This window comes from Columba livia, chromosome 1 (assembly GCF_036013475.1).
Source record: "Columba livia isolate bColLiv1 breed racing homer chromosome 1, bColLiv1.pat.W.v2, whole genome shotgun sequence".
NCBI classification, from domain to species: domain Eukaryota; kingdom Metazoa; phylum Chordata; class Aves; order Columbiformes; family Columbidae; genus Columba; species Columba livia.
The window spans coordinates 24,957,370-24,969,475 of record NC_088602.1 but is presented as its reverse complement, the minus strand read 5'-3'; the positions used below and the strand labels follow the sequence as shown (position 1 = coordinate 24,969,475).

General features: G+C 38.8%; 1 protein-coding gene across 11 annotated transcripts in view; it reads right to left on the bottom strand.

Annotated features, from left to right (window-relative positions):
- Positions 1-12,106, bottom strand: part of FRY (FRY microtubule binding protein) — a 235,033-nt gene that overhangs the window by 4,707 nt on the left and 218,220 nt on the right. For 9 of the 11 annotated variants that reach the window (XM_065051450.1, XM_065051454.1, XM_065051440.1 and 6 more), the window contains 4 exons: positions 9,351-9,500; positions 8,463-8,561; positions 7,922-8,005; positions 2,285-2,302 (listed from right to left, as the gene is read on the bottom strand). In XM_065051450.1, coding sequence (XP_064907522.1) covers positions 2,285-2,302; positions 7,922-8,005; positions 8,463-8,561; positions 9,351-9,500 — 351 coding nt within the window. The remainder of the gene's footprint in view (positions 1-2,284; positions 2,303-7,921; positions 8,006-8,462; positions 8,562-9,350; positions 9,501-12,106) is intronic. The other 2 variants (XM_065051396.1, XM_065051421.1) reach the window with 1 other exon arrangement.

Below are 12,106 nucleotides of genomic sequence, written 5' to 3'. Positions count from 1 at the left end.
CAGCACCACATGAAAGGTGTCAGACACACTGAAGTAACATCTGATGGGCACATCTGTCAGTGAAACCAAGTTAATATGTTCATGGTCCTGGTATCCACGTGTCTACCACGAGGGGGAATCTCATAGTTCCACAGCCAGATCAGGGTGGGGCAGGGAGCAATATTTAATCTTTGGCAAATTACAGAAGAAGTGACAATTTTGCAAGTATTAATACAAGTCAGGAGGCCTCCTGACCCTTTGGCTGGAAAGCCTTACAGACTCCCAACCATATTTGATTTGTCTTCTCTTACAGACACAGTGACCAAGGGTGGGCTCGGTGGTCCTTCCATTTGCCTAGAGGAACTAGAGCAGAGTTTCATGCCAAACATGGCAGAAAAGAAGCAGCAGCTATTAATGCCTCTGCTTCCTTAAAACACTTCATACATGCTTAGCTACCACCAAGTACTTCAGCTGTTTGCTGAACTGGGATCTGCGCAAATGCCAGCACAAATACTAATAAAAAGTACTTTAAAAACATTATAAATGTTAGTTTGACTGAAGTGTTTATTTACATATGGTTCAACATTTAAGTGCCAGGGTTTTTATTAATAAGCCAAAATTAGAACCTTATCTTCAGTGTTCCAGTTCCCCAAATTTCTGTACCAGCCAGCCAGGGCTAAGGGGCTGAGGTCAAAATGGAGGTTCTTTGGCAAACTTCAGCTTTGTTCATCAGAGAGGGGTGGACACCAATTACCCAGCCATGAGCAGTCAGCTACGGGCCCTGCCAAAACCAGGTAGAGCTCGTGTCCTTCTGAGGGAGGATTATGGAGGAGAGCGCCAAGCCAGGGTGTCAGCCTGGCAGGGTCTGTCCTGCTGGAGGCCGGGCAGCCAGGGCTGCTGGAGCCCCAGCGCTGGAGCCACAGCAGTGGGGGTCAGCACTGCACATCTGCCTGGTCTGAGCTCTGTGCTCTTGTGGATTAACTGTTTCTGGTATCTGAGTCTGTATGTTTGATGTTTGTTACTGGTGAACAGGGTCAGAGTGTTCCTGCCCCAAATTGAAGGGAAGAATCCCACCAGAACTGACATGACAGCAGAGACCCTCAGGAGTCGAAGGAAGGCTCCGCAGATCCACGGTGGGACAAAGGGAAAGTGTGTACGACCTGCTTGGACAGAGCTGACTTGTGGGCAGGGACAAGACCTATGGGTGGCCAAGAGAATAAAGAGGTAGGGGATGAGGGATGCTGCCAGACAAATAAACCTGCCCAGAGGCTGTTCTCTGTAACTGAGGCCACAGAGCACTGCCAAGCTTGTGTCTGCGTGGCTAACCCTTCTCCCAAAATAAAGAGTGACTGTTTAGATACAAACTCCTGGAGATGGCTCTGGCTTCCGTCTTCTCCTGAGCCATGCTCAGGCATGCTCAGGGCTGGCTAGCACCCCGGCCAGGGAAGGGGCCAACCCTGTGCCCCCAATGCCAGCCCAGGGACACATGCTGGCTCCTTCCTCCTCCCCTCTTCACCAGTCTGGACCCAGCTCAGGGTTCTCCAGTGGGGATCATATTCACGCTATTCAAGTTTTGGAGAACTGGCAACACTATGTAGCAGTTAAACAAGTTAAACACACATAAGTACTTGAAGTTGTCAGAGAGTTAAAAATTAATTGAAACCCAGGACATGGTATAACATAATTAAAAAAAAAACCCTCTCATGATAGCTTGGCATAAAACACATTGTTTTTTTTTAGTCCTTGGAGAACAGAATTCAGTTTCACCCTTCTGGCTGTTAACCTGAATGAAGACAAACTAAAGTCAAATTGAAGACTCAAGTTTGACTCACTCAGCATTTAGTTACCACATTAGCAACTCCATTTTTATTTTCCTGAGTAAGCATCAGAAACCAATAGTAGTGAAACTATACATCAACATATAAACAAAATCAATTTGAAACATGACTGTCAACTATAAATTGTAGTTTTTCATCAAGATAAATTGAAAATTATGAATTTTAAAATAGCAACAAATTTTATCTTCCACTCCAGCATATTATAGCCATTCAAAGGCTTGATTTTTAAACATTTATGTAAATGACCATTTAAAACAGCATATGAAGGTGTCAGAATTTTGGCACAGTTGTTTTAGATTTCACAAAGCACACCTTAGTAAATTATTTCAGTCACTACATGTAGAACCACATATTCTAAAGGGAAATTATAACAAAAAAGGAGAACATGCTTAGAAGTAAAACAGTAAAATTGGGGTGAATTAGTCCATCTATGGATGGACAAAGAATATGAAAGAACTTCAACTTACTGCAAGAGATTCCATTTGCTACACAGCAAGCATGGCACAGGAGAAAAGGAAAGGAAAGAAAGTATAGTGTCAGTGTATTGCATGCAATAGGAAGCACAGCCCATCTTTAATAGCACAACTTGTCAGCAGTATTAGCAATGCTTGCCTCAACCTGGTAACCGGTTGGAAACACCACATACAGCATGCACAGCATTCTTTAAAAAATTAAGGTTTCATTCTAATGGTAAAATACAGTCTAAATATCCTCAGTTAGATCTTCAGATTTATTAGTTCTGATTTATCCCACTCGATAGCTCAGGAACTTATAGGGAAACTGTGTTAGAAATCTCTCAATACTTTTATTTAAATTTGCCTTTTTTGTTATTAAAAAGAGCTCATATTACGAAGTACTCAAAAATCAGGCAAAGTTTTCAAGTGATGAACAGAACTGAACTTTGTTATTTATAAACATTTTGTTATTTAGAAATACTTCTATTTTTGGACTTAATAGATCTATTGAAATTTCCAGCATAAGCTTTATGACTGCTGGGTTTATTACTAGGCATATTACAATGGAAACTTTTTGCATATAACTTTTAAGTTATGACTATAATAATAATAATAATAAAAAAATCCATGTAAAATGCCAGTTTAGTTTTACTACTCGGCAATGCCAGAAGTTCAGACAGATTTGTATTCCTCCCTCTCACCAACAGTGATTCACTGATTTGTAATTCTGGAGCTATTAAAATGTCAATGTAAGCCCTGTTGCAATAGTAATAAAAATTCTAATTGACCCACATTAGCATTTCAAAGATTAGGGAGCTAACTTCTCTCCTAAAAAAAAAGTGTTCCTCTTTGCCAAGAACCAACATTTGCACTCCTTGCACTTCTAATGCAGCTTTCCTTGTTTTATAAATATATATAAAACTACATTCTCAAGACATTTTAGATGAGCAGAGTTGTCATGTAAATGCTGTAATTAATGAACACAGTGACATCTGCCCAGTTACATCCTGATGTTAGTGCATATGCACACAGAGTTAATAAACATTTGGAATTCTTATTATTTACTTTACCATCAATACAAAGGCAGCGAAACACAGAAATGTGAAATAATTTGGTATAGCCTAACAAAGTATTTCAGTCTGGCTTCTTTCCATGTGCCTTACTATTAAATGTATGAAAAGTATATTCCTAAATCCTGCACTACTCTTTTGTAAAGCCATGACAAACTGAGCTTTAAGCTCTTGTGATGTTTAATTTTATGCCTTTAACATTGCTTCAAATGTTTTTTTTCTTCTATTTAGTACTCTTGAAAAAAAACCCTTTACATCTTGGCTTCCATGTAGTTCACATAAATTAAGCTTTGTAAAGCTAAATTGAAGATAAGAAGAGGACAAGAGCAGACAGATCACTGTGCTCCAGTAAATTCACAGGCGTGCTAGCTTGTGTTTTTAAAATCTTATTTGTCTAAAGCTCCTCTGAAGTTTAGTATGACACCAAGTTTCATTTGGACTTTCAAATATATGGAATCCACATATAATTTCTAATTTGCCATGGAATTTACTTTAAAGAAGGGGGGTGGGGAAAGCAGCAAATAAGTGAATTCCATGGTCTTCTTTTTCCAGAAAAAACCTGTCTTCTCTGTACTGCTTCCAAAACCAGGGCAAGCAAAAAACAACAACAACAACAAAAAAAGGGTGGGGAAGATGTTTCACATTACATGAAAAATCCTTCTTTGTTGAAAGAAAACACACCGGATGTAAAACCTCCCTAAACTACTGATGCTCAACTCCATATTGCTCCACAATTTCATGATTGTAACTTATCTTCCTCTCGCTTTCAGCATAAAATGAAATATTCCTTGGAAGCTGAAAAGACACTAATTGCACTAAGTGACATTTCTTTTAGTCCCCAAGCAGCCAGGGCTCAGGTGGAATCATCCCAGTCTTCACACTTCTTCTCAATGTCTAGTTTAATTCCTATAGTAGGGGAAGTGTTGCTTTAGATTAGTTGATAGACACTACACAATTAGTGTGTTTTTTGGCAGCTGAAAATACTGAATATTTATTTGGATCACTTGCAGTCTTTTATGCAGCTAGTAGTTGCTGCACCCAAGAACGACACACCCCCTTAGCAGCAATGCCTTGATTTAGTTTTTTATTGAGATAGAGAATTACTGTTCCGCACTATTAGCAGACCAGGAAGACAGCAGTGTTAATCTTCAGATCATGGGCCTTCTTGCTTTTTTCAAGGTGTGGTTTTTACACAATGAAAAGAGATGAGAGATACACAATTATTTCTTAAGACATTAACACTTTGATGGCAACAGAGTCTTCAGTCATTTCTTGGCACAGGAAAGTCCCACTGTAACAAAATAACTGCTGCGTGCAAGCATTATTAATTGCAAGTGCATTTTATTAAGGTATCCTATTTGATTGACAAGCCAACAAACAAAAGCCTTCTCCACAATCTGGGAAAGTGGTTATATATAAAAGGTTGTATATATATCAGAAAGAAAAAGAGCATATGCTGTGCATCCTTAAATATCCACTGGGCTTGAAGGACAGTAGAAACTATTCTGTCTGGAGAAACCTAAACCACAGTTGTGCTCCTGTTTTAGAAAAGCTGCCTACCTGGGCCAATTTTACCTCATTGTCTATCCATGGATCTGTCAAATAGCAGTCAGATAATTGATTACTGATCATTATGAATTTCTGCCTTAACAAGGAGACTCACTGTGCCTTACTGTAACTCAGCTCAACTACAGATGACTATGGTCCCAAGTGGTCCACCTCCAGTCTTACTGGTTTCCTAGAGTAATTGAACGTTTAGCGACAGGGAAGCTCACAGCAATAGGTACATTCTAAATTTTGGGGCAATTTTCTACGGGGTGCAGCATGTTTTAAATATCATTAACAGTCTGAGTTTGCAAAGCCCACATCCATTAACCTGTGGTGAGCTTTGGGATGAGTGAGGTTTAAGAAAGGTGTATACTGACTTTGGACTTACAGAGTGAACTGGATGTCTCATTAAGAGATAAATACTTATTGGAATTAGCAGTGCTAATTGACAAGAAAAATATGATCTTCCATGTATCTCTTTTTCAGGACCACCCCCCATCCCCCAAACAACCAAACCAAACAAAATCAGCCTTTGACTACATTTAAAAAATCCCTGATTAGAAAGGTTGAAGAATGTACTGATAGCTGTACTCATCTCAGACTGTTACTCCTGCACAGACAGCCCAATAGTATGTGCAGTTATCTGTTGTCTGTAATTGATTCCTGTGCCCAGAGACTCTGCTGCTCAATGTAGCATCAAAGTTCACAAATGACAGACACATCCAAATGATGTAATCTGTTGCAAGAATAAAGGGGGGAACGACATTCTGGGGCATGAAGCTTTTACCCAGTTTCAGAAAAGTTGCAAGCTCTAGCAGCTGACTTGGACAACTTCTATTTCAAGCTTCTCTGATGTCAGAATAAGTAATTTTTGTCTTTGCCCATTTTCAGTAACAGCAGCATTGGTCAACAAATCATGTGCAGTCTTATTTTGAAATAAGATCTGATTAGAGAAAATGGTGCCAAATTAGTTACCAGCATTGGCAGGAATTTGTGATGAAACTGCTTCTGCTAATGATGAATTTGGTCCTACATCTGTCTCGTCTGTAGAGGGGACTACTTTCACGTCAAGCCTTTTACCAGGTGCAAAATTCTGACAATCTAAGATTTCTGCCTTCTGTTAGAGCAAGGTGTTGCTTTTTCTTCATTACAGTTATTTCTGAATCTTTTTCAGAGGTATCCTTGTTTTGTGCTTAGCGAAGCCATTTTTTCAGGCCAGAAGTTTTCAGCAGGATTTCAAGCCCTAGTCTAACCCTCCATAAGTTTAAAGAATTTAGGCAGGTTCCCTTGTGACTACCAATATAAGACAGATTTTTCCCTACAATTATTAGATTCTTTAGCCATTCAGGTTGAGTGACAAGAGAGAGGAAAGACATAGAAAGATAAGAGAACAAGTACTTGCCAGTCTATGAGTAATTTTTCCTTGTCCCTTCCTAATCATATTTCCCCAGTTTCCCTGGACTCCCATTACACGTCTGTTGAATAAACAGATGTTCCTTTGGGAAGAGCTGCTTCAATTGACAGGTGATTAAGGAGGGGAACAAAAGAAAGATGCCTGTTGATCAAAGACCTACGATCCTGTCAGCTTCCAAGGAATAATGCATTTTGGGTTGAAGGAATAACCCTGGGGAGAAACCAGGAGTGAGAAACCCTTATTTTCAGTCTGTTTGTATCCTTCATCTGCCTCTCCTGATGTACTTGCAGGAAAGGTAGCAGCAGGTATTCCAGGTTTCTCTTTTTCAGATTTGAGAATAGCTCACGTGTAACTTCCCTGTACACTGTTACAATTACAGAAGAGACAGTATCTTATTTAAATGCCTTGGAAGGTGTCTGTAACTTCTGCTGGTGCCAATGCCAGGTGGGGGAAAATTGAACAGCTTTCCCACTGCCTGTGATCACAGCCAGAGGATTTATTAGCAAATCAGATTTGCTAATAAGGTCAGTGAAGCCAAAATGCAGCGGTGGGAAGGATTTGGGATTCTTGGGAAATGGCATAGAAGAAAAAAAATCAAGGGAGTTCAAAGAGAGGAAAACAAATACACAGAGGTGGGAAAGAGAGGTTAAGATAAAAACAGAAGAAAATAAAGAAGACAGACAAAATGAAACCAATGTAAGAATAAAACAAAGTATTTTGAAAAAAATGGTTACAACAGGCAACTGTGTGTTCTGAAAATGTCATCATTATCTTTTATAAGTTAAAATACATGGAAAGAAGAGTTGTCACTTTTTTCTACATGCTGTTTCTGCTTCCTGATTTTGACTACTTCTCTCCAGCCACCTCTTTTTCCCATCTGTTTGTTCTTTTTCCTCCAAAAGGAAAAAAATCCACAAGATAACAGTTCTCAGAAAATTCTACACCACTAAGATACCAGCTGTTTCCTATAGTTAGTATATCAAGTAACAGGAATGCCTGCTGATGGTACTGATTTCTGAAAGGACTGATTTTTTAACTGGAATCAACACATTAAACATATATATATATATATATACACGTTTATGTATATATATGCAGATGTGGGTGTAAAACTTTTGTTCAAAAGTGATGAAGAGGTATTTTGCCCTATCTATAAATACTTATTTACAGCATGAAATTATTTCATAAATACTAATCTAAGCGTATTTCAACCAGGCAAGTCCTGCTGTTGGGCAGACTGAGTCTGTAACAGCTGTAGATAAAATGGGTGTAATGTGGAAGCACAATACACCAGGAGTCCAGGATTTTCAGAGACACTGCGCTGTGGGAAACTGCAGCATCTTTCTAAAAGAGGAAGCGGACACAACCCAGGCAGGGTTGGCTCTGCTTCCTCATCTAGAGGAGGAAGGCAGAAGTATTTCCTTTGAATACTTCCCATTTCCTGTGGCCAAGGCTGAGACAACAACAACACTTCTGAGACTTAAGTGTGAAAACTGGATTATGCCCAAGCCCAGCAGAGAGACAAGGAGGAAATACAGCAGGCTCTTATGGGTCCGAGAACAGGATAAATCACGCATGTCACTTTACAGGAGAGAAATAATACTGCTCATTCGTTACCTTCTCTTCCGAGTCCCCTGGCTGGCAGGTAATAACTCCATCTCTTGAGCCCCCAGCAAATGTTGCTTTGCAGTTTGCAAGCCACTGTTTTCAGAGAGCAATTGAAAGAAGACATGAATAAGGCCTATAGCTTGATTTGAAGAAAGGTAAGTAGTATTTTGTTTTCACAGCACAGCATGTAAACAAATAAAAATTTGCAATTGCACTTTATAATCACACAGACTCTGACAATTTGCTTTGACTGTAATTTAAAAAGTGTACTCTTGATTTCTGTTAGAAAATGAATTGCAAAAATTAAGAAAATGAATTAATTACTGAATAGGAGAGACACCAGGAATATTAAAGAAGCCAATGTTTCTAAAATTAAGGAATACAATTGCTATCTCATATGTTCAGGAAGAATCACTTAATGAATCCGGAACCTGAAACACATTATTGTACTAAATATTATTTTAAACAGATCTGAGTGTATCTGCAGTCTCCCGCCACAGTATAAGTACACACATGTACAAAACTAAGAACATAACATAATCCAGCATACCGAGAGTGTGGCTTCTTTCCTGTTGTTGTATGTGTCCAGGTACTCCTGCAGTTCTAAAACACTGAACTTCAGCTTTTCAAGAAGGCCACAAGAGAGCAGCTGGAGAAATGAAATCGAAAGGGCTAGTAAATAACACTATAAAAGAATAAAAGTATTAGCAGAGTATAAAGTATAGTAAAGATCTCGCAAAAGAATACGTAGATTTATAGATACTAATACTGAAAAATATTCATATTAATGCAAAAATATACATGAATAGAATACTACACTGAAAACAAGTTACACCTACGATAATGTGGAATTGAAATTGTGCTCTGTGTTCAGCTTTGCAAAGGACTTCCCTAGAATAAAACATTGTGCAAAGTTTAGCTACTTAATGTCCATGGCTCTCTGATGATTCAAGGCACAGCTCTTCCACAGTCACAGCAGCGGGCCTCTGTCCGTCTGTGTGAGGTTGTGCCGTCCTGACACTGCTGGAGAAATGTGGGCCAGAATGCAAACAATGGGAAGGCTCATCTCATTCCTTCTCTACTGTATGTTTTTATCATCCAGCTCACATCACAGTGCCTGAACTATGTAAAAAATAGCTTCTGCTTTTCCATTTGTGGAGCCAACTGGGCCCGGTAGGCACCTGGTTTATATAGGTTTTTGCACACACGCTCAACACACCATATTACTATACTATGATTCTATGTTGTCCATCGACCAGTAGTTACTCAATAAAGTAAGATGGAAAATTGATGGAAAGTTAATGGAAATATGGTTAAGAACAAGAGATAAAAAGTACCTTTTTGACATATCTGTTTGGGAGCTGCTCAAAATTGAAACAACCAGTAAAATAACACACTGCAATGTGCAGCCCATGCCTTTTAAAAGGAATATACTCACTGTTTCTGCATCTACAAAAAGGGTGGGACATTCCGAACAAGTTGTTAACATCTGAGAAGACCTCACAAACTTGGAGCCTATTCCTCGCAGGTTGTCTCCCAAGTAACTGGCGGCATCGCACGTTAGGAAGCAGAATCTTTTCTGAATATTCTGGAAAGTAAAAAAGTTTATTACATTCTTTATTCAGGTACAAGCTTCTTTCCTTTGTAAACAAATGGCATGTTTTTTTTTAATCCGCACAATAACACGCAAACGCGACCATCTCCCTGTGGAGAACTGAACATCTGCTCAAGGATACTGAATAATCGTTATTATGCTGCAGACAGTGTACAGCTGGGCAGCTGGGAAACTAATTATAGAATTCATAATAATCTACTACTGAAACACATTCTTTCTTGTAAAGATGATTTAATCTTTAGAAAGTCTTTCACCCACAGGTAGCTTTTTTTTTCCTTGGCTGTACGGAGTTAACAGAGTTGATCAGTGCGTTACTTTTTCTGCCCATTCCGGGCATTGTTTTGCTATTATTCCATGTCAAGTGGCTAATCAGATAACGTAACAGACATCTTAATGCCAAACAGCAGCACGGAAAAATCAGAAAAAACCTTCTGTTTTCCCCTGTGGGAAAAACCTTCTCACTAAAACTTTTCTGCTACTTGGGAGGACTCCAGAAATACTGCATTGCATCCGGGAATTATTCTTCTCAAGTGATTCTTTTGGTGTGTATTTGGAGTCCTAAACTAGTCTAGTCTTCCAGAAACATTGTAGTTATGATACTTGCTTTCCAGTGACTAATATATAAAGTGAATAATAAATGAAAATAATATATTAGCCTTGCAAGAACTGAAATAATTATATTGAAAAATACACAGCAAGTTTCACTGCCAAAATAGATCTCACTAAGGCCAACTGCCCAGCAGGTAGGAGTAACATTAAAATATTTACAAAAATAAAATATGCAACATCTTTATATGATTCATTCCATGTTACCATAGGCATTTCTCTGCGGAATGTAGGTTAGGATCTGTATTACTGTACGCCTGTGTCATTGTAGAGAAGTGCTTCCTGAATACCATTGTGTATGACAGACATAAATAGCCTGTTACTGCTCCTACACTGGAGCACTGAAGGTAAGTACCTAAAATCAGGTGAGATGAATTCAGACTTTGTTTGTAATGGAAGATGTTTGATTGAATGATTTTTTTTTTTTTTTTAAAACCTACATAAGCCTTCACATTGTAAGTAGGGTGTACACTATCAATTTATAAAATGGTTAAAGAGAAACTCCAACAGTTGGACTCTATGATCTTGAGGGTCTCTTCCAACCAAAATGACTCTATGTTTTTGTTCCTTTACAGACCAATTTCATAAATGCTTATTTGTGAATCTCTCTCTAAACCATCAAACTGGCCATGTGAACACAGTTAAGACCGGACAGACTGCTACTTGTTTTACTATACGTTCCTGCCATTTTACTTCAGCACAGCAACAACGTGCTATACATGTCACTCAACACATGGTTCAGATTGTCTGCTGCATTGAGTCTATAACAGAGGCAAGCAGCTCTTACTAATTACCACCAAACCAGATAAAGGATTATTTTTATGAGCAACTAGCAGAATCATCAGAATCACAGGGCTTGGTGACAGCTGGAGATTTACTACTGTTATGTTTTCTGAAAAGAAAGTTTCCATCCAAGTATTAGTGAAACAGTTGCTGACAATTCTTCTGGCAAAGGAAAGAGATCTAGATGTGATCTTAACCAATGGAAAAGTGCTAGTTGAGAGTAAGTGAACGGACTTTTAGAAAGACAGATTATGGAGCAGAATCCAAGAGATGCTGGTTGAAACGGATGTCTGGAGAACATCTCATACAGTTTTCAACTCCAAGTGGGACTCTTGCCAACACTGGTTTTGTCTAGGCCGGAGCTTCCTCAGGCTCTCTTGGTAACCTCTTTAGGTGCTGCAGTGCCCTCCTGAGGAAGAGTAATTGAGTTTATGGATCTGAGGCAGGGAAGGAGACAGATTACAGGTGTGTACAGGTAACAAGACATCTGCGAAAACTCAGGTGAGAACAGATTTTGTAGTTAGGGCTATATGTTTGTTTATATGTTTGCAGATTAGGAAAAATCATGCTATAACAGTTACAATAATGGCTAAAGGGGTCTAGGACCCATAGCAAATATTTTTGAGAACTCACAGAACACAGGGTGTTGTACAAACTTGAGGAACGTGCTTATCTCAAAAAAAAACAAGACCCAAATAATTTAGCACCAAGTTCAGGAAATGGGGTAACATATAAAAGATGAATAATAGGCAGTACATATTTGGTCAGAAGAAATAATGTAAAACTATTTGATTTTCATTAAATGCTAAAATTTTCTATTAGCAGAAGACACAATTGATATGTTATATATTAATTCATTTACAATCTTAGAAGTAAGGCAGAGAAACCCAGTCCAGAGGTAACTAGGTGTGCAAAACCATATTCAGAAGTTAATTATTAGCAGCTCACTGTTCAATTGGAAAGATAAATTGAGCAGGATTCCACTGGGGACTGTCTCAGGCACTAACCAAGTCATTAATGAAAATACTGAATAATAGAACATGCAACATGCTTATTAAATGCATGGATGGTTGAGCTGCAGGGGCTGCACACTGCTTGGAAGCCAGGATTAGAATTCAGGCTGATCCTGATGAACTAGAGAAGCAGTGCAGGGAAAAGAAAGAAGGACAAGGTTGTACACCTGGGATGAA